Source organism: Culex pipiens, chromosome 1 (genome assembly GCF_016801865.2).
Source record: "Culex pipiens pallens isolate TS chromosome 1, TS_CPP_V2, whole genome shotgun sequence".
Lineage (NCBI taxonomy): Eukaryota > Metazoa > Arthropoda > Insecta > Diptera > Culicidae > Culex > Culex pipiens.
This window is the reverse complement of record NC_068937.1, coordinates 37476041-37500602: the sequence shown is the minus strand read 5'-3', so window position 1 is coordinate 37500602 and position 24562 is coordinate 37476041. Positions and strand designations below refer to the sequence as shown.

The 24562-nt window shown below is 45.1% G+C and overlaps 1 protein-coding gene across 3 annotated transcripts in view; it reads left to right on the top strand.

The window, feature by feature from the left end:
- LOC120414169 (histone lysine acetyltransferase CREBBP) overlaps positions 1-24562 on the top strand; it is a 52976-nt gene that overhangs the window by 8538 nt on the left and 19876 nt on the right. For all 3 annotated transcript variants that reach the window (XM_039575227.2, XM_039575225.2, XM_039575226.2), the window contains exons 3-5: positions 9283-13335; positions 22409-22698; positions 22764-22921. In XM_039575227.2, the coding sequence (XP_039431161.1) occupies positions 9283-13335; positions 22409-22698; positions 22764-22921 (4501 nt within the window). The remainder of the gene's footprint in view (positions 1-9282; positions 13336-22408; positions 22699-22763; positions 22922-24562) is intronic.

Here is a 24562-nt window from a genome sequence, read left to right as displayed (position 1 = left end):
TCGAGAGAGGGCGCTGCATGTTGTTCGAGTCCAAGCTACCGAAACCGTTCTGGGCCGAGGCGGTGAATGCTGCAGTTTACCTCATGAACCGATCGCCAACCAGCGGTCACAGTCTCACACCGGAGGAGATGTGGAGCGGAAAGAAACCGGATCTCTCTCACGTTCGCGTGTTCGGAACGAAGGCGATGGTGCAAGTGCCGAAAGTCAAGCGCAAGAAGTGGGATTCGAAGTCTCGTGAGTGTGTGCTGATTGGATTTGAAGAGGACACGAAGGGGTACCGCCTGTACGACCTTGCTAGCAAGACTTTCCTGAAGAGTCGCGAAGTGACTTTCATCAACGAAGGCTTGGGCGAGAAAGCGGCTGTCACGAAGAAGAAACCGGAGGTAATTTCCCTTGACTTCGGTACAACTCCGAAGGTTGATGCCGCGCAGCAGCCTGGACTGGTTCCACCGGGACCGGATGCCGTTGAGGAGGAGCAGCCTCTCGATGTTGATGATGTCCTCGAAGACGACGGCCACGAAGAGCCTGTGGTGGAAGCTGTGGTCCCTGGGCCTAGGACCGATGCTGTGGTCGATGACCAAGTAGCTGGCAGTAGTTCCACCATGACCAACGTGCTCCCTCCGCAAAACATTTCCAAACCACCCGGGTCAGGGGTGTTGGGGCGCAGCGGTCGGGAGCACATCCTTCCAGGCAAGTACAAAGACTTTATCGTTTCTGGCAAAGGTCTACCCGTGTCCACCATTTCTCAGGCACTCGGAGACGATTCGAGCGACTCCAGCGAATACGATGATGCCGACGATGTTGAGTTTGGAGGGCTAGCAGCTGGCCACCGAGACGATCCACTTGCGGAGCCGCGGACCTACGCGGAGGCGATGGCGTCGCCGGACGCGGAGCGCTGGAAGCAAGCGATGGTCGACGAACTTGAGTCGATCAAGGCCAACGAGACGTGGACCCTCGTCGACCTGCCTCCGGGTCGGAAGGCTGTTGGCTCGAAATGGGTCTACAAAATCAAGCGGGACGCGGATGGTCGCGTGTTGCGGTTCAAGGCACGGTTGGTTGCGCAAGGATTCAGCCAACAATACGGGACCGACTACGACGAAGTGTTCGCGCCGGTGGTGCGACAAACGACCTTTCGCGCGCTGATGGCAGTTGCTGCGAAGAAACGCATGACCGTGAAGCAGTACGACATCAAGACCGCCTTCCTGTACGGCGATCTTGAGGAGGAGATTTACATGCGTCAGCCACGCGGATTCGAAGACGCAAAAGGGCAAGCTGAAGAAGAGCCTGTACGGACTGAAGCAGGCGGCGCGGTCCTGGAATCAGAAGCTTCACGATGCCTTGAAGCGGCAAGGATTCGAGCGGTGTGTGGCGGACACGTGCCTGTACCGCAAGCGACGAGCTGGGCGTTGGTGCTACGTTCTTGTGTACGTGGACGACTTGATTGTTGCGAGCGAAGATCCGAAGATGATCGAGGCCTTGGCCGGAGCGCTGCAGCAAAACTTCGAAATGAGCGTGCTGGGAGACATCCGGTTCTACCTCGGCATGGAGATCGAGAAGAACGCACAAGGTGACTACTTCCTGAGCCAACGGAAGTACATCGGAGAGGTCGTCGAGTCGAGCGGACTTGCGGACGCGAAGGTGTCCACTGTTCCCCTGGATCCGGGGTACATCAAGCGCGAGTCGGAGGAGGAACTTCTTCCGGACAACAAGGAGTACCAGAAGTTGGTTGGGAAGCTGTTATACATTGCCGTCAACACGAGGCCGGACATATCGGCGGCGGTGTCCATCTTGAGCCGCAAGACCAGCAGGCCAACGCAGGACAACTGGAACGAGCTGAAGCGGGTCGTGAGGTATCTGAAAGGAACCAAAGATTACCGAATGCGACTGAGCCAGAACGGAACCGACAGCGGGATCGTTGGATTCTGCGACGCCGACTGGGCGGAGAACCGTGAGGACAGAAAATCCAACAGCGGGTTCGTGTTCAAGGTCAACGGCGGAACGGTGAGCTGGGCATGCAGGAAGCAGAGCTGTGTCTCGCTATCAACCGCCGAGGCCGAGTTTGTATCGCTTTCCGAAGCGGTGCAGGAGGCGCTGTGGCTGAAGGTGCTTCTGCGAGAGCTGAACGACGAGCAGCAAGTCGTTATCCAGGAAGACAATCAAAGCTGCCTGAAGATGTTGTCTGCCGAGAAGTTCAGCAACAGGACGAAGCACATTGCCACGCGATTCCACTTCACGAAAGACCAGATCGAGAAGGGGGAGGTAAGCTGCGTTTACTGTCCAACGGAGGACATGGTGGCAGACCTTCTCACGAAGCCACTAGCCAGAATCAGGACGGAGAAGCTGGCTGGGATGATCGGCTTGACCGCAGCAGTCTAGGAGGAGTGTTGAGTTGAAGACTGCGCGCAATCAAGTAGGCACTGTGTGCCGGCAGCTTGGTTACAATTATTAGTTTAAATAAACTTCTACCGATTGGACGTGTTTTATAATCCACTGCGTTCTCATTACTCTAACAAGAAATTCTGTTATTTTTGGCTATAAAAAGAAGGCCGTTTTGCCATTCGAGAATGACACGAAAAGTAAGTAGTTTTACAATGGAATTGCAGAAACATCAATGTAATGTAATTATAAAAGCCTAACCAGGTCCCGGCACCGAAAAGGACCTAATAAAAATAATTTTATGAAAAAAATGGACGTAATTTTGGATGAATACAAACAGGTCATCTCGCTCACTGTAGTAAATGTTCACATTAAGTGAAAATAATATTAACTGCTTAAAGTCTATGAACGTTTCATATCTTGAGTACTTTTCAAAAGGTTCAATGCGCCATGTGATTCTAACTATGTTATGTAATTACCCCAAATTTCAGCCAAATTTACCTTCAAAATTTTTTTTTATATATTTGACTGGTAACATTTTACCTTTTCTACATTTTAATTTTTGTATGGTCAGCTCTAAAAAATGTATGGCGACTTAATAAAACGCAACGATGCAAAATCTTTTAACCTTCTTCAGTCATGATGGGTGATAAATTGGAAGAAAAAAATAGGGTCCTTTCCCAGTGGCCAACGCTACCGAATCGGGTCCCCTTTGCATGGGTGCCTTTCTATTACAGATTCTTAGACTTTAATTTTCGTCCAATAAATTAAAAATTGAATTGAATTTCCAAAAAAAAATCGTTACTTAATTCACCTTAAGGTAGTTGGTGCCTTCCTCACGTTCATAAAGTGAATAAACAACACTTAAATGCTTATAACTTTTGATAGGGTTGTCAGATCTTCAATCTTTTGGGTTCGTTGGAAAGGGATCTTGATTACCCATCAAACGATAGGTTGCACGGGAGATCTGGACAACTTTTTCATCAAAATATCTGAGATCCGGCCTCAAAAAAGTGAATAAATAACACTTAAGTGCTTATTACTTTTGATAGGTTTATCAGATCAGAAAATGTATAGCATGACGGGTTTTCTTACAAAAACCACTTTTTTTACAATCTTCCGGACCTTTGTTAAAATCGTTTTTTTAGCATAACTTTTGAAGTACTTTACAAAACTTCATAATATTTACTAGGGTATGGGACCCCAAGACTGATCAAATGAGACTAGAGCAGTCCAAATCGGTTAAGCCAGTCCGGAGATAATCGTGTGCATATTTTTCGGTGCACGGACTTGCACACGCACAGACATTTGCTCAGAATTTGATTCTGAGTCGATAGGTATACGTGAAGGTGGGTCTACGAGGTTGAATTAAGAAGTTCATTTTTCGAGTGATTTTATAGCCTTTCCTCATTGAGGTGAGGAAGGCAAAAAACAAAATCAATTCTTATGGCAAATTTAACGTACTTTCAGAATGTGTAAAAATATTTAAATGTTAACTTTTAAATTTTCGAGTTACAGCAAAAAACTGAAAATAGTCAAACCCAGCAAGTTGCAAAAAGAGGATTTTTTCAGCACGAGTCGTACATTTATCCAACGAGGTTCACCGAGTTGGATGAAAAACGACGAGTGCTGAAAAAATCATGTTTTGCAACGAGTTCCATATAACCTTTTTTTTTTTTTGCAATTCCGAAAAACATCCATTTAGTGAAATTTTAAGTCAAATTTTCATGGCAATAAATCGTTTAAATCATTTTTTTTTTTTGAAAAGTGTAACTTTTTTTTTTGTAGATTTGCAAAAAAGTGTTCACGTGGTTCGTGGATGGTCCTATTACAAGATTCATTATTCTACAGAAATCAATAACGAATTACCAGTTTTAGTATGAAAGCAGATAAAAAATACGTGATATATTGGTACATTAAGTGTCATGCGTTTCTAAAATATAGAAGGATTATTTTAAAATGTTTAATATTTAAAATCTGTCATATTTAAAGTAGCAAACCAATAGTAAACAAATTGCTACCTAACAAACTTGCCCATACCGGCTAGTATGGTACAAGTAAAGCTCCCCCCAAAACACGCCAATTCGAAGCAGCCGGGCTGGTCGACGAATCTCTTCGCCTAAAACCAAACAAAACAAACCATCTAACTTTAGCATTTTTTTCGTTCTCTTTGCATTTGGCTGTTTTTGCTTACAAACCCATCCACAACTCTTCGGTGTCGAGCTGTTCACGTTGCGTACGCGTTGTTTATGGGCGGCGAGAGAAAGTAGTGTAAAAGAGAGCTCACTCGCCACATTTTCCCGATCATTCTCGATCGACGACTTTTCCTCCTCCCGAAAGAAGCGCACACAACCAACTTTGTTGCAGCATGTTTTCCCTCACTGCAGCTGTGCGAGTGTGTTAGTGTTGTTACCTTGTGTATCCTTTGGATGATCCTTTTACTCTTCTCTTATTTTACAAGTGTTTGTGAGGATGACTTGAAGGGGCACTCACTCTCACTCACCTGTTTATTCGTTGAAAAACAGACAACAGAGAGGATGAATGGATGGGGTGCCCGTGAATGTGAAGGGGAAGTTGTGAATGAGATAGAGAGAGCAAATATGAATCGATCGAGAGAAAGAGAGTGAGAATCGATGCAACACACTAATATTACTTTGGCACGGTTGAAATCTGTCCGGCTTTGTTTTGAATATTCGATCAAAGGATATACGATAGCAGCAAGCAAGCAGTTTGTGTATCGCGACGAAATTTTGTTGTTGTCATTTGGACTTTGGGAAAAGCGAGACTAAACGTTTTGCGCTGTTTTTGAGCTTTGTTTGCATGTAAAAACATCAAAATTCATGTTTGTCTTGTTTTATTTCTGCTGAAAAAATTTTTTTTGCACAAAGAGTTGGCGAATTTTTTACAGTTTCAATAGCCAATGTTAGACAGACAGTACTGTAATTTGCCTTAACCACGTGTCAATTATTAGAAAATGTTTCAAAATTTTACCTAAATAAAATTAACCGAAGAAAACAAAAAAAATCATTCAGAGAATAATAAAAAAAATATGTAAATTGAAATAACAAACCATAGTCTTAACATTTGAATGTAAAAAGTGTTTAAAAATGCATTTTACACTATTTAAGTTGTTTTACCACCATTAGTTTTCAAAAAAAGGAAGATTTGACGAAAACAAAAAAAATAGCGAAAAAAAACTTGTTGCGATTCTAAACATCGAAAATTTTCAAAAATTCAAAGGTGTTTAAATCAACCAAAACATGCTAAAAAATATTTTTTGCAATTCCGTCGTGAAACTACTTACTTTTCCTGTCATTCTTGAACGACTAAATAGCCTACTTTTCTGTACCAAAAATAACATAATCGAATAGCAACACTTTTCGAAATAAATGCTGAAATGGGTGCTGAAAAGTTGAACTTTTCAGCACTTGTTTGGAAAAGTAACACTTTTCAACATTTTTATGATTTAAACGATTTATTGACAAAATACATGAAAATTCGACTTAAAATTTCACACAATGGGTGTTTTTCGAAATTGCAAAAAATGTTGTATGGAACTCGTTGCAAAACTTGATTTTTTCAGCACTCGTCGTATTTATCCAACTCGGTGAACCTCGTTGGATAAATGTACGACTCGTGCTGAAAAAATCCTCTTTTTGCAACTTGTTGCATAAACTACTATTAAACGAAGGGGAATGCATTTTAAGTCAATTTCATCCAATTGCACTTAAATTTCCATTTTAATTTTGATGTTTTTTGAAAATATTTTTTGCCCCCCCGGTTTTTCGGATCAATTTTGAAGGGAGACGGGTGACAAAAACTTTAAATAAAATTTATACCAGCCTTACCTAAAGAATTTTGTCAAAATTTAATCACCGACATTTTACCCATCTTCTTCGATTCCAAATTAAAGAATTAAGTTTTTGAGGGCATATTTGCACCCAAACACGAAATGTAAACGAAAAAGTGCATCTTGCTCGTTTCTAATGACTAGGCTTAGTGATTTTTCACGCCAAAAAATGGCAATTTTTCGGGAACCATAATTCTAAAACACCAAATTTCATGGAACGGTTTCTCTGCTTCACTCCATATTTATCTCTTTTAAATATTTGTATGGACAGTAGGGTGCCCAGAATATGGGACTTTTTTCCGAAAACCTCGCTCCACAAGCTGAATATTGTTCCTTGAGCTATTTTAGGACTCTGGGCCAAATATGAGCAAAATCGGTCAACATTTACCCATTGATACTCGGAGGTAAAGTTTGTATGGGAAAAATCGAAAAAATGTATGGAAAACACAATTTTCTTACGGTTTGGTCTGCACGGTGCGCTATTTCCATCCAAATATTCTCAAAAGTGAGATTCTTATTGAAAATTTAATGCTCTACAACTTTGTAGAACATACCAAAGCTGTAAAACTCGATCCTGAAAAGTTATTAGCGATTTAAAAAAGTCATTTTTGCAATTCCGTCGTGAAACTACTTACTTTTCCTGTCATTCTTGAACGACGAAATAGCCTACTTTTCTGTACCAAAAATAACAGAATCGAATAGCAACACTTTTCAAAATAAATGCTGAAAAGTTCTACTTTTCAGCACTCAAATGGGTGCTGAAAAGTTGAACTTTTCAGCACTTGTTTAGAAAAGTAACACTTTTGAAATTCTTTTTTGATTTAAACGATTTATTGACAAAATACATGAAAATTTGACATAAAATTTCACTCAGTGTGTGTTTTTTGGAATTGCAAAAAATGTTGTATGGAACTCGTTGCAAAACATGATTTTTTCAGCACTCTTCGTATTTATCCAACTCGGTGAACCTCGTTCGATAAATGTACGACTCGTGCTGAAAAAATCCTCTTTTTGCAACTTGTTGCATAAACTACTATTTTGTATGGAAAACATTTTTTTCACCAACTTTAGGCTCGGGTATCAATGGGTTAATCTCAACCAATTTCGCTCAAAATTTGCACAGATGCTTAAAATAACCCAATAAACCGTTTTCCGCTTGTGGAGCAGGGGGTCATTTTTTCTGGGCACCCTAATGGACAGCTGCCAAAATTGTATGGAGACTTATATGAGTAAACAAAAAAAAAGTTTTTTTTTTTTGTATGGACGTGGAGAGTTGTCTGATCGACCAAGGTTAAAGTCAAAATTCATTTTTCAGAAATGCCATTTTATGAAAAAAAAATCATATTTTCTTAAACGTAAAAATAGTAGTTTATAAAAAAAAATAGCAAAACAAGATTTCTAGAGTTAAGCTAAGGGTAATACCAAAAACAAAACAAAATAATGAAAAAGTTTGGTGTAACCTTCCTGAAAAAAAGTGCGAACCTTAAACAATCACTTTTTTGAATATAGCTATTCAGTGTTAAATTTTAAGAAATGGAGCACATTTTATGCTCTTAAAACCAAAAAAAAATGACAGGTCAATTTGGACTTTAGGATCAAAAGTAAGGTAAAAACGTTACTTAATCCACCCTCAGGTGGTTGGTGCCTACCTCACATTCGTTGGAAAGGTCATTTAATTACCCATCCAACGACAGGTCGCATAATAGATCCGGACAACGTTTTCATAATGATATCTGAGATCCGGCTTCCAAAAAGTACATAAATAACACTTAAGTGCTAATAACTTTTGATAGGATTGTCAGATCTGCAATGTATTGGTCGCGTTGGAAAGGTCTTTCGAATACCTTTCTAAAAATGTATAACATGCCAGGTTTTCTTACAAAAACCACCCTTTTTACAATCTTCCGGACTTTTGTTAAAATCGTTTTTTTAGCATAACTTTTGAAGTACTTAACTAAACCGCATAATTTTTAATAGCGACTTATGGGACCACAAGACGGATCGAATGACGCCAAAACGGACAAAATCGGTTCAGCCAATGTCAAGATAATCGAGTGACAATTTTTTGATCAACATCCCACCACACACACAGACATTTGCTCAGAATTTGATTCTGAGTCGATAGGTATACATGAAGGTGGGTCTAGGAGGTCTATTTGAGAAGTTCAGTTTTCGAGTGATTTTATAGCCTTTCCTCAGTAAGGTGAGGAAGGCAAAAAGATGCAAATTTGAAATTTAAATATCTCGAAAAATGCAGGCCAAATTTAAAATTTTAAGCGCCTGAAAAAAATCTCAGAGGTATTTTTCTTTAAACTTGAGATATCATCATTTAAAAATATCTTATTTTCTAGGGAAATGTGTGTGGGAGAACCCTAAGGAACCCTGGCTCAATTCTGAGGGCGATATAAAATGTTGGTGTCTTCGACGAAATAAGCAAGCCCAAAAAAAATGTACAAGGCAAAAATATCCCAAAATTTAAATTCCTTGGAAATCAATTTTTTATTTACCACTTCGACGTTGTCGTACTAACTTTCGCACGTCGATTTTTGACGTTCCGAGAAAAACGCATTTTAACATTTGCTTAAACAAAAAAAAAATGAGCAAGCAATTGTAAACAACAACAAAACGTTTTGTTTGGTTGACCATTTTATGCATTGTCCCGAAGTTTGGTTGAATTTGATTGAAGGAGTCCCGAGCTATAATTACAAATGTTTACGCGTACTCGGGCATGTACGTGTGTCAAACGCGTGCTGGCCTGGAATCCCTTTGGCCAGTTGTTGCACTTACACCAATTTTCAGGTTGTGTCAAGATAGCACGACATGATTGAAACTTCTTCCATACGAATATCTCAGAATTGAAAGCAAATTTTGGGGATCTGTGAAGGTCAAAAGGTGGGGCACGAAATGGCGTTCTTAACTCAATTTGGTCCAAAATGTACGTGCGACAAGATTGAACGACAGATATTCTAAGTGATTTCGAAATTCCCGTACAATCCAATATTATTGAACTATTGTTTGCCAATATCTAACTAACGATTCTTCTCTCCTTTTTTCAGAGGTCAACTCATCGATCGACCTGATGTTCGACCTGGAGAGCCACCTCCCGGACGAGCTGATGGGCGACAACACGTGGGGCGACGCGCTGAGCGGCGTGGGCAACAAACCACCCGGCCCCGGTCCCGGTGGCCCCCAGATGAACGGAGGTGGCCCGGGCGATGATCCGGGCGGAACGTCCGCCGCAATGGTGAACCAGATGGCACTCCGCCAGCAGCAGCTGCACCAACAACAGCAGCAACAACAAATGCACCATATCATGCAGCAACAGGGTAACAAAGGCATGGTGGCCGGCCAGCAGCAGCAGATCCTCGGCATGGGCAAGAGTCCGAACATGTTGCCGATGCAGCAACAGCAGGGAATGCCCCCGAACAACGTCGTTGTGGGGCCGATGGGCGGCGGAGGTCCCGGCGGGATGCTCGGGATGAACAGTATTGCGCAGAACAACGGAGGCACGATCATCACGAACAGTAACATGGGACTGAGTGGAGGGATGGTGACGAGTGGGGGACTTGTGATAAACAACAACAACAACATGAAGCAGGGTGGCCCGGGGAATCCTGGCTTGATGCATCAGCTACCGCCGAATGCGATGCAGAACGGGCCGTTGAACAACAGGTTAGGGATGCCCGGACAACCGGGTCAGCACATGACGAGGGTTCCCGGAGGCCACATGAACCAGCAGGGCTTGCGGCAACTGATGCAGAATCACGTCGGTGGTGGCATGGGAAACCAAATCAACCAGATGGGAGGCCCTTTCGGAGGTTACCAGCAGAACGTGATGACCCCGGGTGGAATGGCTCCAGTGCGGGGGTCACCGCCCACGATGCCAAACCGGATGCCGAACATGAACATGGCCGGCGCTCGGATGGGAAACCCGCTTGGAGCGGGAAACATGCTCCCCGGTGGTGCCGGTCTTGGTGGCATGAACGTTGTTAACGAGGGCGGAGTTGCGGCCCAAGCGCAACCTCCAACGCCATCGCCGGTGCAACCCTCGTCCGGCAAACCTACCGCCCAAATCCGACCAACGACGGCCGCCCAAGGTGGCCAACAACAACAGCAGCCCATGGGCCAACAAATGAACGCCGGTGGAGGTCCAGGAGGTGCAACCGTCGTACCAACGCCCGGTGGCCAACAACAGCAGCAACAACAACAACAGCAACCCGGATCTACCCAAAGCGGGCCCGGCAATCCACTGCTCGCCGACCCGGAAAAACGAAAACTCATCCAACAGCAGCTCGTCCTGCTTCTGCACGCCCACAAGTGCCAGCGGCGCGAGTCCGAAAACCCCAACAGCAACAACTGCACGCTAGCGCACTGCCGAACCATGAAGGAAGTGCTCACCCACATGCAGTCCTGCCAGCTCGGCAAAAACTGTCCCAAAACGCACTGCTCCTCGTCGCGGCAGATCATCAACCATTGGAAGAACTGCCAACGGCAGGACTGTCCGGTTTGTTTGCCTCTGCGCGATACCAACAAGTACAAACAGAACCAGCAACAACCCGGACAGCAGCAGCAACAACAACAACAACAAAACCAACAGCAACAGAACCAGCAAAACCAACTCAAAAATCAACTCCAGCAAGACCCGAACCAGCCACAGCAGCAGCAGCAACAGCCGGGACAACCCGGCCAGAACCAGCAACCTAACCAGCAGCAGCAAATGCCCGGGGGTCCATTCAACCAACACGTCGGCGGTGGCAACCAAGTGCAATGTCCTTCCTCGACCGCGTCCAACACCCTGCCCGGAAACGGTCCCCAAATGCCCAACCAGCAACAGGTGGGTCAACCCGGAATGCCTGGCCAGCAGCAGCAGCAAGCCGGTCAGATGGCGGCGATGCAGCGACAAATGGCGCAGCAACAGCAGCAGCAGCAAGGTGGTGGCGTCCGGATGATGATTCCGCCCAACCAGATGATGGTCAACAACAATAGCAACGTACTGCCCACCAGCAGCGGTGACGCGTCCAGTGGAGGGCTTCCCGTCGTTACCAGCCAGGCCGGTGGGTCCAACCAAAGTGTAAGCCAAATGGCCGCTGCATTGCAGCAGCAGCAACCAAACGCTCAAATGCAGCAGCAAAATCAATCTCAAAACATCATTCCATTGCCGGGGAACGTGCTGTTCAATCAGGACGGTGGCCAGCAGCAGCAACAACCTGGGGGAAGTGGGGCGGCCGGCGCAGGGAACTTCCCCGCGAACCAAATGATTGCGGCACCGGTGCAGGGCACGAAAGACTGGCACCACTCGGTGACGCCGGACTTGCGGAATCACCTGGTGCACAAGCTCGTGCAGGCCATCTTCCCTTCGCCCGATCCGTCGACCATGTTCGACAAGCGCATGTACAATCTGGTCGCGTACGCGAAAAAGGTCGAAGGAGATATGTACGAGATGGCAAACTCGAGGTCCGAGTACTATCACCTGTTGGCGGAGAAGATCTACAAGATTCAGAAGGAGCTGGAAGAGAAGCGACAGAAGCGAAAAGAACAGCAAATGCAACAGCAGAGGCAAGCTGCCGAAGCTCAACAGCAGCAACAACTCCAGCAACCGGGCGGAAACGTGCAGATTCGGCCCATGAACCCGAACCAGGCGATGATGAACCCGGTCGGGATGCCCGGCGCAAACAACGTGATGCAAATGCCCCGCCAGGTTGGACCGAACCAGTTGTTGAACCAAAACTTGCTCCAGCAGCAGCAACAGCAGAGGATGAACCTGGCCGCAGGTCAACAGCAGATGTTCGTATCGCAACCGGGCCCCAGTCCAAGCGGACTCGGCCAGCAACAAACCGTACTGCCAGGTGGCCTGTCTCCATTCACCGCCCAGCAGCAACAACAAGCCCTGAACAATCACCCGCCGGGAATGACGCCACCTTCGGCGCAAAATGCCTTCCTGAACGGACCCTCGATAGCGGACAGCTCGCCCAGTGGGCTGCAGCAGTTCAACGACATCATGAAGGCCAAGTACAACGCGGGTCAAGCGGCGGCAGCTGCTGCCGCGGCCAACTCCATGGGCGGCATGAACCAAACCGTGACTCCGTCACTGCCATCGCCCTTCGGTAACAGTCAAAACAACCAAACCTTCAACGGCGCCGGCCAGCAGCAGCAGCAGATGGGAATGGGCACCAACTGTCTCAACAATGGCCAGCAACAACGCACCAACAACAACAGCCTACAGATGCCTTCAACTCCGACCAGCGTCGGCGGCGACCTGCTGAACTCGTCCGGCAATAGTGTTCCAATTCCATCGCCCTCACCAAGTCTCACCCCGAACGGGCCCGTTCCACAGCAGCCACCTCCCGTCAGCACGCCCAACACGCCGAACGTGTCCGCGCTCATAGCTTCCGCGCCGGAACCAACTCCACCACCCCCACCCATCTCATCTCCCATTCCGATCTCGACTCCGCCGGCACTCAGCGCCGTACTCAGCTCAGCTTCCATTACCAGTACTGCCTCGAGCGGACCCACGACGACGACGTCCGCAAGCAGCGGCACCGCCGCCAGCACAACTTCGTCCGCGACCTCCACCACAACCAGCAGTAGCAATAGTATTAGCGCCACCAGTACCACCATCAGCAATAGTAGCGCCGCCATCAGCAGGTCCAGCTCGTCGGCGCTCAGCTCGCAGATGGCGGCCCTCGAAGCCGCGGCACGCGACGACGACGACGACTCCCAGCCGGCAACGGGCGCCAACAACTCGGGCAGCGAGTCCAACGCCAAGGGCGGCAAGTTCGAGATCAAACAGGAGCAGGATATCAAGTCTGAGCCGGACACCAACCACATGGACACGTCCGAGTCGGGCGGCCAAACCGGCGGCAAGAGCGTCAACAACGACAACTGTCCCAGCATCAAGCAGGAAATCAAGACTGAACCGATGGATACGGCCGACGGGGGCGGCGAGGGCAGCGAAAACAAGCCCAACAGCAAGCTGGACGTGGTCAAGTGCAAGGAGGAACCGATGTCGCCGTCCGGCGGGTCCACGGCGAACGCCGTCGTCAAGAGCGAACCGCGCGTGTGCCCGGAGCCGGTGGCGCAGGACGCGACAGACACCAAGAAAAAGTGTTGTAAGTATCTGCGCGGCCCTTTGAAGGGCAGTTTATGAAAAATAATTTCTAGTTTGAAATCTATCAATCAGTCCTTCTGATAGCGCTGCAGCTCGGCAGGCATGTCAATGGTTGATTGGGCAATGATAAACTTTTTTTTTGCTTTGTTTTTAATTCACAATGACAAGATTTGGAGACTTGAGAGACGATGAGACTTCAATCATTTTGAGATACTAAAATATTGAATGATTAAAAAACTTCAAAAATTTTGAGACTTATAAGAATTGGAGACTTTTTACATGTTGAGACATTTTTAAAATTTGGAGACCTAAGATTTGAAGACTTTAGGATTTAGAGATTTTTTAGATTCGGAGTCCCTGGGCTTTGTCATAATGAGTGTCATAGGTTTGATGCTTGTTTGGCAAAGAGTATGATTTGATTCGATGTGGAATTAAAATCGAAGTGTTCAGTATATTGCTGAAGCTTCCATTTTTACACATAGACACCACTTCATGCTGCGAGAACCCACTTTGGCGTAGTCTCAGGGCTTAATCGATGGCCGGTAAGCTGTCATCGAGACAAGGAGGTTCTCCGATAGTGGAAATATCACATTTGTACAATGAACCGCTACATATGTGATTTTTCCCTATCTTAATGTGGGTGTCAGGTTATGATGCGGGTTTTTAAAAATTTAGTTTTTGTAGAAGTTAGGATTTTAACTATAAATATAAACTTTTTATACTTTGCCTTTAGTTATTTAGGGGCAAAATTAGTAACAGTGAATTTAGTAATTCTATCAGAATCGGTGATTTTCATTCAAGTAGCATAAAAACCATTCTGATTTGTCAAAATTTCAATAGAGTCTCGATCAATCAATAGTGAAATGATATCGGACTAAATTCGTTGATCTGTTGAACTAACGGTTGTCGGATTATGATTGTATCGACCATTTTTGCGAATCGAGGATCTACTGGAATTCTGACGATCGAATGGTCGTCTCTTTTTCAATTCACGACTTGTATTTTTTTGTTTTTTAAAAGAAGCCAGACAGGTTTTAAAAGAAACGTTTTTTTGGCTATTAATTAAAATGTCGGGGATTTGAGATAAGAGTAGCTTTCGGATAGGTTACTTTAAATCTAGTATTCAATTATGTTAGGTAGTTATCCGCAAATGAATATTTGGACTTATATGAATAATTGAACATTTTGGACTTATGAATAACACACAACTGTGCATTTATTCTAGAGTCAGATCCATACAGCGTCAGTGTTTATTTGGTCGAAGTGTACTAATTCATTGGCAGATCTGATTCTAGTTGTAATGTACGACAAGACTACTGACGGACGTGACAGGACGAGGGCCCAGTTTAGAGGTTTCGACATCAACGATGTGCGGCTGGATCACCCTCCCAAAAAAAAAAAAAAAAAAAAAAGAGATTTTTTAGATTCGGAGTCTTTTAAGATTTGGAGACTTTAAAGGTTTGGCTACTTTTAAGAATTTGAGACTTGAGCTATGGAGTATTTTAGGATTTGGAGATCTTTCAGATTCGGAGACTTATAAAATTTGGATACTTTTATGATTTGGAAACTTTTAAGAAAGGAGAATTTTAAGGTATGGAGATTTTTTCAAATTTGGAGACTTTTAAGATTTGGAATTGGAGAGTTTTAAGCTATGGAGTATTTTAGGATTTGGAGACTTTTCAGATTCGGAGACTTTTAAGATTTGAAGACTTTTAAGATTTGGAGATTTTCTTGATTTGGTTATTTTGCAGATTTGGAGACTTTTAAGATCTAGAGATTTTTAAAGTTTTGCGACTTTTAAGGCATGGAACTCTTGAAAATTTGGAGACTATTAAGATTTGGCTATTTTTCAGATTTGGAGACCTTGGAGATATTTAAAATTTGGAGACCTTGGAGATTTTTTAAATTTGGAGACTTTAGATTTGGTGACTTTAATGGTATGGAGACTTTTCAGATTCGGGGACTTTTAAGATTTGGAAACGTTCAAGATTTTGAGGCTTGAAAGTTTGAGAGACTTTAAATATTAGGAGACTTGAAAGATTTTGAGACATTGAAACAATGGAGACTTGAAAGTTTTGGAGACGTAGAAGATTTGAACGATTTGAAAAGTGAAAAAATGGAGATTCAAGAAGGAAAGATTTTGAGACTTTAAAACGGACATGAAAGATTTGGTGACTTGAAATATTTGGAATCTTGCATGATGTGGAGATTTGAAAGATTTAGAAAATTTTCAAAAAGTTGTGGAATTAAAAAAAGGAGGCTTATAAAAAAATCTTGACTTGAAGATGTGAAGTTTAAAAAAAAAGATTTTAAAGATCTGAAACTTAAACAATTTTGAAACTTCAAATATTTTAAGAATTTAGAAACTTCAACGATTAAGAGACTTGTAAGATTTTATAGATTTGAAACATTGAATGATGTAGAGAACTGATGATTTGAGACATGAAATATTTGGAGACTTGAATCATGTGAAGTTCTTAAAAATGTGGAGACTTGAAGTGTGGAAATTTTAAAGATTTGGAGACTTCAAGGAGCTGAGGTTTAAAAAAATTGGAGACTTCAAGGAGTAAGACTAGAAAGATTTGGAGACTTCAAAGATGTGAACCGTTGAAAGATCTGAAAATTTAAATGATTTGGAGACTTGAATGATTCCGAGACTTGAAAAATGTGGAGACTTGAAAGATGTGGAGTTTTTACAAATTTGGAGACAAAAACAATGTGTAAACTTCAAAGATTTGGAGATTTCAAGAATTTGGAGAGTAGAAAGGTTTAGAGACTTGAGAGATTTGGAGACTTTTGGATGTGGTGATTTTAAGGATTTGGAGACTTAATGAAATTTAGTCTAGAAAGATTTGGAGACTTGAAAAATAAGAAGACTTGAAAGATATGGAGACTTGAAAGATGTTGAAGCTTGAAAGATGTGGAGACTTCAAAGATGTGGAGACTTCAAAGATTTGCAGACTTGAAAGATATGGAGACTTGAAAGATGTGGAGACTTCAGAGATTTGAACAATTGGTGACTTGAAAGATGTGGAATTTTCTAAAATTTGGAGACTTAAACAATTTGAAAATGTGATGTGATATGGAAACTTCAAAGATTTAGAGATTTCAAGAATTTCGAGAATCGAAAAATTTTGAGATTCGAAAGATTTAAAGACTTGAAAGATGTAGTGACTTTAAAGACTTGGAGACTTAAAGGAATTTAGATTAGAAAAATTTGGAGACTTGAAAGAAGTGGAAGCTTGAAAGATGTGGAGACTTCAAAGAATTGGAGACATGAAAGATATGGAGACTTCAGAGATGTGAAGTTTTTTAAACAATTGGTGACTTGAAAGATGTAGAGTTTTCAAAAATTTGGAGACTTTAACATTGTGAAAATTTCAAAGATTTGGAAATTTCAAGAATTTGGAGAGTAGAAAGATTTAGACATCTGGAGATAGATATGGAGATTTAAAGATAGATATGGACAGTCAAGGATTTGGAGACTTAAAGGAATTTAGACTAGAAAGATTTGGAGAATTGAAAATCTTGGGGCAGAGGTGGAAATAACACGTCTAGCGTGGGTTACGGTTAAGAACAGAATGAAAATTTATTGAGCTGCCAGGTAACAAACTAATAACTACAAATCCATAGGTTGCTTGATTATCTCCAACACTCCTCCTCAACCTAGGGATGCTGCAGACCAAGTTGATCTCGGCAGATCTCCATCTTCGTACGGCACAGCGGTTTGGTTAGACCATCCGCTGTTTGCTCCTCGCTCCGAACGTAGTCCACGACAACCTCGCCTTTCTCCAGTGCGTCCCGGATGAAATGGTGTCGTATGTCGATGTGCTTCGTCCTCGGATGATAGCCACCGTTCCGTGCGACCGCGATCGCACTTTGGTTGTCGCAGTGGATCGTAATCGCCTCCTCCGACTCGATACGTCCCCGCAACCGGCGCCACCAGAGCGCCTCCTGCACCGCAGCCGACAACGCCATGTATTCGGCCTCGCAGGTCGAGAGTGCAACGGTTTGTTGCCTCTTGCAGCTCCAGGACACGGCTCCACCTTGGGCGGTGAACACGTACCCCGTGATCGACTTCCGGTCCTCCAGATCAGCAGCCCAGTCGGCGTCCGAAAAACCTTCGATCTTCGAAGCTCCTCCTTTCTTGTAGGTCAGACGAAACTTCGAGGTCCCGCGCAGATAGCGGAACAGATGCTTCACACCACACCAGTGCTTCTCACCTGGGTTCGAGTTGAAGCGGCTGAGGATGTTGACCGCGTAGCAGATGTCCGGTCTGGTGCTCTGGGCCAAGTACATCAAGCACCCAACGGCTTCTTGATACGGCACGGACTTCATCCTCTCCTTCTCTTGATCAGTCGACGGGCACGCGTCGCGCGTCAACTTCTCGCTCACGTTCATGGGCGTACTGACGGGCTTGCAGTCCGTCATCTGGAACCGACTCAGGATCGCTTCCACGTACTTCTCCTGGTCCAGCGCAATCTCGTCCTTGCTCCGGCTCACCCGGATCCCCAGAACGTACTTCGCAGGTCCGATGTCCTTCATTTTGAACTCGCGGCTGAGTTGGGCCTTGATCTCCGTCTTCCAGCGTTCACAGTTCGAGAAGATCAGGACATCATCCACGTACACAGCGACGAACAGCATCTTGTCGCCGCGCACCTTGGTGTACACACACGGGTCGTAATCGGTGCATACCAGGTCGAATTTCCTCAGGGCAGCATCCAGCTTCTTGTTCCAGACACGACTGGATTGCTTGAGCCCGTACAGCGCCTTCTTGAGTCGGCAGACCTTGGACCGCTTCTTGCCGTCCACGAAGCAAGGGGGTTGCTCCATGTAGATCTCCTCCGACAGTTCTCCTTGCAGGAAGGCCGTAATTGCGTCCATCTGGTCGACCTTCATGTCCAGACGGGCAGCCAGCGCGAAGAGATATCGCAGCGAACTATAGCGAACGACCGGGGCGTAGGTCTCTTCGTAATCTACCCCCTTTCGCTGCGAGTATCCTTTGATGACCAGCCTCGCTTTGTACCGGTCGATGTCCCCGTTCACGTCCAGCTTGGTCTTGTACACCCACTTGCACTTGATCGCCGAACGTCCTTCTGGTAGATCGCACAGCTCCCACGTTCCGTTCGAGATGAGGGCTTCGTACTCATCCTTCATGGCCTGTTTCCAGTGTTCAGCGTCGTCCCGAGCCAGGGCTTGTTGATGCGTGAACGGATCATCCAGAAGCGGCTGTGGAGTGTCGATACCAGTATCGGGTGATTCATCAGGGTTGTCAGAATACTTGCCTTGGGGCGGGCGCCCCCTATCGCAAAGCATCAATCGTTGTTGACCGTCATCGGCAACTGATCTTTGATAAGAGCACGACGGGGGCGCAGCGGCAGGATCCTCGGGCCTCGCGGCTGCGTTGGTCATCGTCGTCGTCTTATCTGCAAATTTCGTCACGGGTAGGCCTTTGTTCCCAAGTTTAAAATCCTTATACTTGCCTGGAAGAAAGCGCTCCCTACCACTGAGCCTCAACCCCCCTTTGGGTGGTTCTGAAGATGATTGTGGCGGGAGCGCGGGCAACGGGTCATCTTCAGCAAAGGACACGTCGTCGTCGCTGCTCTCGGCCGACTCGAATGCATCTTCAGGTTCTTCGTCAGGCTCCTCTTGTGGTTCCGCGGCTTCCGGTGGAACAACCTCTTGAACGGCATCGGCTGGCACGTACTCCCAAAAATCCAGCCGCACACATGTCCGCTCCGGTCCACTAGCCCTCGGTTCAGCGGTCACTCCACGTTTGACCACTCCTTCCGACACGAACGTCACGTCTCGGCTGTTGATGATCGACCTCGTCTTCTTGTCGTACAAGCGGTACGCCTTGGTGTCCTCTTCGTAGCCGGTGAGGATACATTCCACGGCTTTCTTGTCCCACTTGCGGCGCTTCTGCTTCGGTACGTGGGCCATAGCGGTCGTGCCGAACACTCGTACGTGTGACAAGTCCGGCTTGCGACCTGACCACGCTTCCTCCGGAGTCATCTCGATGCCCTTCGTCGGCGACCTGTTGATCAAGTAGATCGCAGCAGCCACAGCCTCTGCCCAAAATGGTTTTGGCAGATCAGCTTCGTACAGCATGCACCGAGCGCGTTCCACGGCAGTACGGTTGACCCTTTCTCCGAGTCCGTTCTGCTCAGGGGTGTACTCCACGGTGGTTTGGTGACGGATGCCCATCCCCGACAGGTAGTCCTGGAATAGCCGATTCGTGTACTCCAGGCCGTTGTCCGTCCGAATCACCTTCAGCTTGCGGCCCGTTTGCCGCTCAGCAGTCACGTGGAAATCCTTGAAGCACTGCAGAACCTCTTCTTTGGACTTGGTTCGCAGAAAGTAGACGAAAATCTTGCGCGTCTTGTCGTCGGTGAAGCTGAGATAGTAGCGACATCCACCCAACGACTTCTCTTCCATAGGGCCGCAGATATCGGAGTGCACCAGGTCCAGAATTCCAGCCGCACGGGTCCCTGCGTGATTGAACGGCAACCGTGTCTGCTTACCTTCTGCACAGACAATGCAGCCTCTGCCACACTCGTTGCCTTCGAACTTGATTCCGTTGACGAGACCGTTCTTCAACTTGATCAGGTTCTTCATGCACATGTGTCCCAAACGCTTGTGCCACAGCTCAGCAGTTTCACGGGAAGAGCACGCCAGCGCTCTCGGCTTGATCTGGTCCAACTTGAACAGCCCGTTCGATCTGCTCCCAGTCGCGAAGACACTGTTGTCTTCATCGATCACCTCACATCCATCTCGGTTGAACACGACGGTATGGCCTTGATCCACGATCTTCCCGACGGAAAGTAGATTGACCGCCAACTCCGGCACGAGTTCAACGTTCTCGATCTCGATGGTGTCGTCGTAGCATGTCGGCTGCAACATCGCAGTTCCCTCAGCAACGATCTTCATCGCCTGGTTGTTCGCCGCAATTATGCTTCCAGACGTCGTTCGGGGGTTCTCCAGCAGCGCCTCGTTCTTGGTCAAGTGCTTCACAGCTCCCGAATCGAAGTACCAATCGTTGGCGTCGTCCGGATCCAGCACCGAAAGCACGGCACAGAAAGCTTTCTTCTTGCCGTCGCGGTCGTTGCGCACTGGTTCCTTGGCTGTGCAGTCCCTGGCGAAATGGCCAGCTTTGCCGCAGCGATGACACTTCGATTCCTTCGATTTGCTTGGAGCAGCACTCGGTTGAGGCTTGCTCTGCTTGTTGTCCTTGTGGCGTCCCTTGGACACGTACGCTTGTCCTCCAGCTGGTTCCACGGGCAGGTCGTCCTCTTGGAGCAATTTGGTTTTAATGGCGTCACCAGTGATTGCGATCCCGGAATTCTCGAGCCCCATGACCATCGGACGATAATCCAGCGGTAGTCCCGCCAGCAGCATCATGCCGATCCATTTCTCGTCCAGCGGGAAGCCGATTCCGATCAGCTGATTCGCTGTAGTCGTCATCCGGTTCACGTACGCCTCCATGGACCCACTGCTCGCCAGGTTCGTCGTGATGAGCTTGTGCAGGAGCGCCCACTGACGGGTTAGTCCAGTGTCCTCGTACAGGCCGCACAGCTTCGTCCACAACTCCTTGGCAGTCCTCGCGTTCTCCGCGTGGTGGAAAATCGACGGATCGAGGAAGAAAATAATTTTCCCTCGAGCGATCCGGTCCTTCTTCGCGTCGACGGCCGCGCCTTGAGCTGGTTCAATCACGTCCCACAGGTCCTCTATCTCCAGGTACGTGCGCACTGCGAACCTCCACGTCCGCCAGTTGTCACGTCCGACCAGCCGCTCGATCGGCGGATGGCCCCCGGCTCCGTAGTTCTGGCCACGAGCCTCAGGTTGGACAGCACCTTGAGCACCAGCACCGCTTCCGTCTCCGTTAGGCATCTTCTCTAGATTTTCCTACTTCTTCATAAGCTTCAGTTGAAAGTTAAACTTCTTGAGGTAGATTTTTCAAGTTCTTCAGCGTTCCGGAACCCACTCTGGGCCCATAACCTCTTGGGGCAGAGGTGGAAATAACACGTCTAGCGTGGGTTACGGTTTAGAACAGAATGAAAATTTATTGAGCTGCCAGGTAACAAACTAATAACTACAAATCCATAGGTTGCTTGATTATCTCCAACAGAAAAATGTGGAAATTTTAAAGATTTGAAGACTTTAAAGGACTTGAAGGATGTGGAGACTTCAAAGTTATCAAATAATTGGAGACTTTAAAGATTGGAGACCTGAAAGATGTAGAGATTTGAAACATTTGGAGACTTAAAAGGTGTGGATATTTTGAGGACTTGAAGGAATTAAGACTTAAAAGATGTGGAGACTTTAAGGACTTGGAGACTTGAAGGAATTTAGACTAGAAAGATTTTAAGACTTGAAAGATGTTGAGACTTTAAAGATGTTGAGACTTGAAAGATGTGAAGACTTCGAAAATTTTGAAGACTTGAAGAAATTTAGACTAGAAAGATTTGGCGACTTGAAAGATGTGTAAATTTTAAAGATTTGGAGACTTGAAAGGACTTGAAGGATGTGGAGACTTCAAAGTTATTAAATAATTGGAGACTTAAAAGATGTGGAGTTTTAAAAAAATTGAAGACTTTAAAGACTTGGAGACCTTAACAATATGAAAACTTTAAAGATTTGAAAAATTCAAAGATCTGAAGATTTAAAAAAAAGGAGACTTGAAGGATTTAGAATCTAGAAATGTGTAGAGAAATCAAAGATGTGGAGACTTTGAAGACTTTAAAGAATAATCAGAGACTTGAAAGATTTAGAATTTAAAAAGATTTAGGGACTTAAAAGATTCGGAGAATTGGAAGATGTGAAGTTTAAAAATTTTGGAGACTTTAAATATTTGGAGACTTGAAAAGGTTTGGAGACTTGAATGACCTAATTTGTGAATGTAGATGGTTTGGAAACCATAAAATCATATTTGTTTAGTTACTGGGCATTTAAACATAATTATTAATTAATCGACAACGTGCCTTCTGAGCTGCGTAGCTATGAAATGGTCCTAAAATTGCGTACAGTTTGAAACCCAGTCTAACAATCCGCCACCACACCAACCCCCTTTTCAGCATTCAAGCCGGAGGAGCTGCGCGAGGCGCTCATCCCGACGCTGGAGAAGCTGGTCGCGCAGGAACCGGAATCGATCCCGTTCCGCATGCCGGTGGATCCGCAGGGCCTCGGCATCCCGGACTACTTCGACATCGTGCGCAAACCGATGGATCTCAGCACAATCCGGAAGAAGCTCGACTCGGGCCAGTACTCCGACCCGTGGGAGTACGTGGACGACGTGTGGCTCATGTTCGACAACGCGTGGCTGTACAACCGGAAGACGTCCCGCGTGTACCGGTACTGCACCAAGGTGAGTGGGAGCTTGCAGGTCTTCGTGTTACTAGCTTTAACAAATAACATCATCTCTTTTAACAGCTCTCGGAAGTGTTTGAGCAGGAGATCGATCCGGTGATGCAGTCCCTTGGGTACTGCTGCGGCCGGAAGTACACCTTTAATCCCCAGGTGCTGTGCTGCTACGGCAAGCAGCTGTGCACGATCCCGCGGGATGCCAAATACTACAGCTACCAGAACCGGTATGTACTCTTCGACCCTCTCGTTTGCGAGGTTTCTTTTGGTGGCTTGGTTTACTACACTTACTAACACCTCTATTGTAAAGAACTAAACAAGAAAATAAGAAGCAATATCTGTGATAAGCAAAAGATCATCATCAAAACTACAATCGCTGATCAATTAATTAGCAATCGATCTATTTTCCATCAAAACAGTTGATTAGCGCAAATTTAAACAAATTCGCTAATAAATCCGACCATCTTCCAACGCCCGGCGCGAGAACAAGCCTCAAATTGGTTGAACCCTCAGCAGAGCACATGTTCATTGATTGCTGCGTTCTCCACCTGATTTGATCCAGCCAGACGCATGTCAATGGCCACAGCAGCAGCAGCGCAAAAGTGCTTGTGCATGCTGCTACTTCTTTTCTTTCTGCTGGCGGTGAAGAATCGCCTTCTTTTTTGTCGATTTTCCAGTCGGTTGTGTTCCGATTTTGCTCTCTTTCTCTTTGATTTTTTTTTCTCCCCCCAAGAGAGAGAGAGGGAGTAAGAGATCACTCACTCACACATCAAACGAAAAAAAAAGAAGCAAAAATCCAAAAACCAAAACCGAAGAAAAAATCGCTCAACAACTTTAACTGCTGTGCTCTATTTTGCCAGATTCTCAGTAGAGAGCTCTCGTTCGGCCTCGCATATCATTTTCCACATCAATAACACTTTTCGACTTTGTCGTCGTCGTCGTGAAGAGTAGGAAAGGCGGCAGCAAAGTGCGCAAACGATCTGCAAAATTGGCCACCGGTTTGTTCGATTTACTCTTTTAATTATTTCCTTATTTTTAATTGTCATTGAAAAAATTATAAAATATGTGTGTGTTTTTTTTTATTTGTCAGTTTAATTGTACAAAACATAAAAAAAATAACTTTACAAAAAATTACGATTTTTTATGTCACTTTCTAATAAAAGCTAGAGCCTTCTTAATTTAAATATTTGTCTTAATTTCGATTTGTGGAGCAGTTCTCAAGAATTTTTTCAAAAATAAACTAGATTGACCTAAAATTTTTGTCCATCGATTCCTTATGTCCAACTCAATTTTGACATGTTTCAGTGATAACTGTTGTTGAGCTAGCTAAGCTGGGCTATGACAGATTAGAATTTTTGATAAAATAGTGTTTTTTTTGTAAACAAAAAAAATTAAAATTGTATGTATTTTAATTCAAAACATGCTTTTGTAAAACTTTGATAAAGTTTTTGAGTTATACAGTCCAAACTTGATTATTCGAAGTTTCGATTATCCGAAGGTTTTTGTGGGACGTCGGATAATCGAATCATGAGCAAAAAAAACGTTTTTTCATGTTTTTTTTTTTATTTTCTTAATGAGCTATTGGGATATGGCAAACAAACAAACAAAGTCGCACGTTTTAGTGTTTGACAGTTTGCCAAAAGCGCAAACTTGTAAACAAAGCCAAATGTATGCAGGCTAACGTTTCTGCAAAAAAAAAATCAGCCACACAAACAGAACAGGCAAACTGTAAAAAAAATGTGTTTGTTTTCCAGTTTGTATGTTTGTTTGCCGTAGTCTAATAGCTCCTTTACTGTTAACATCCAATTCAAGTTCTGCGACCGAATTTAAGTCAAATAAAAATGTTTGAATGGCTTTTAAATTCAAAA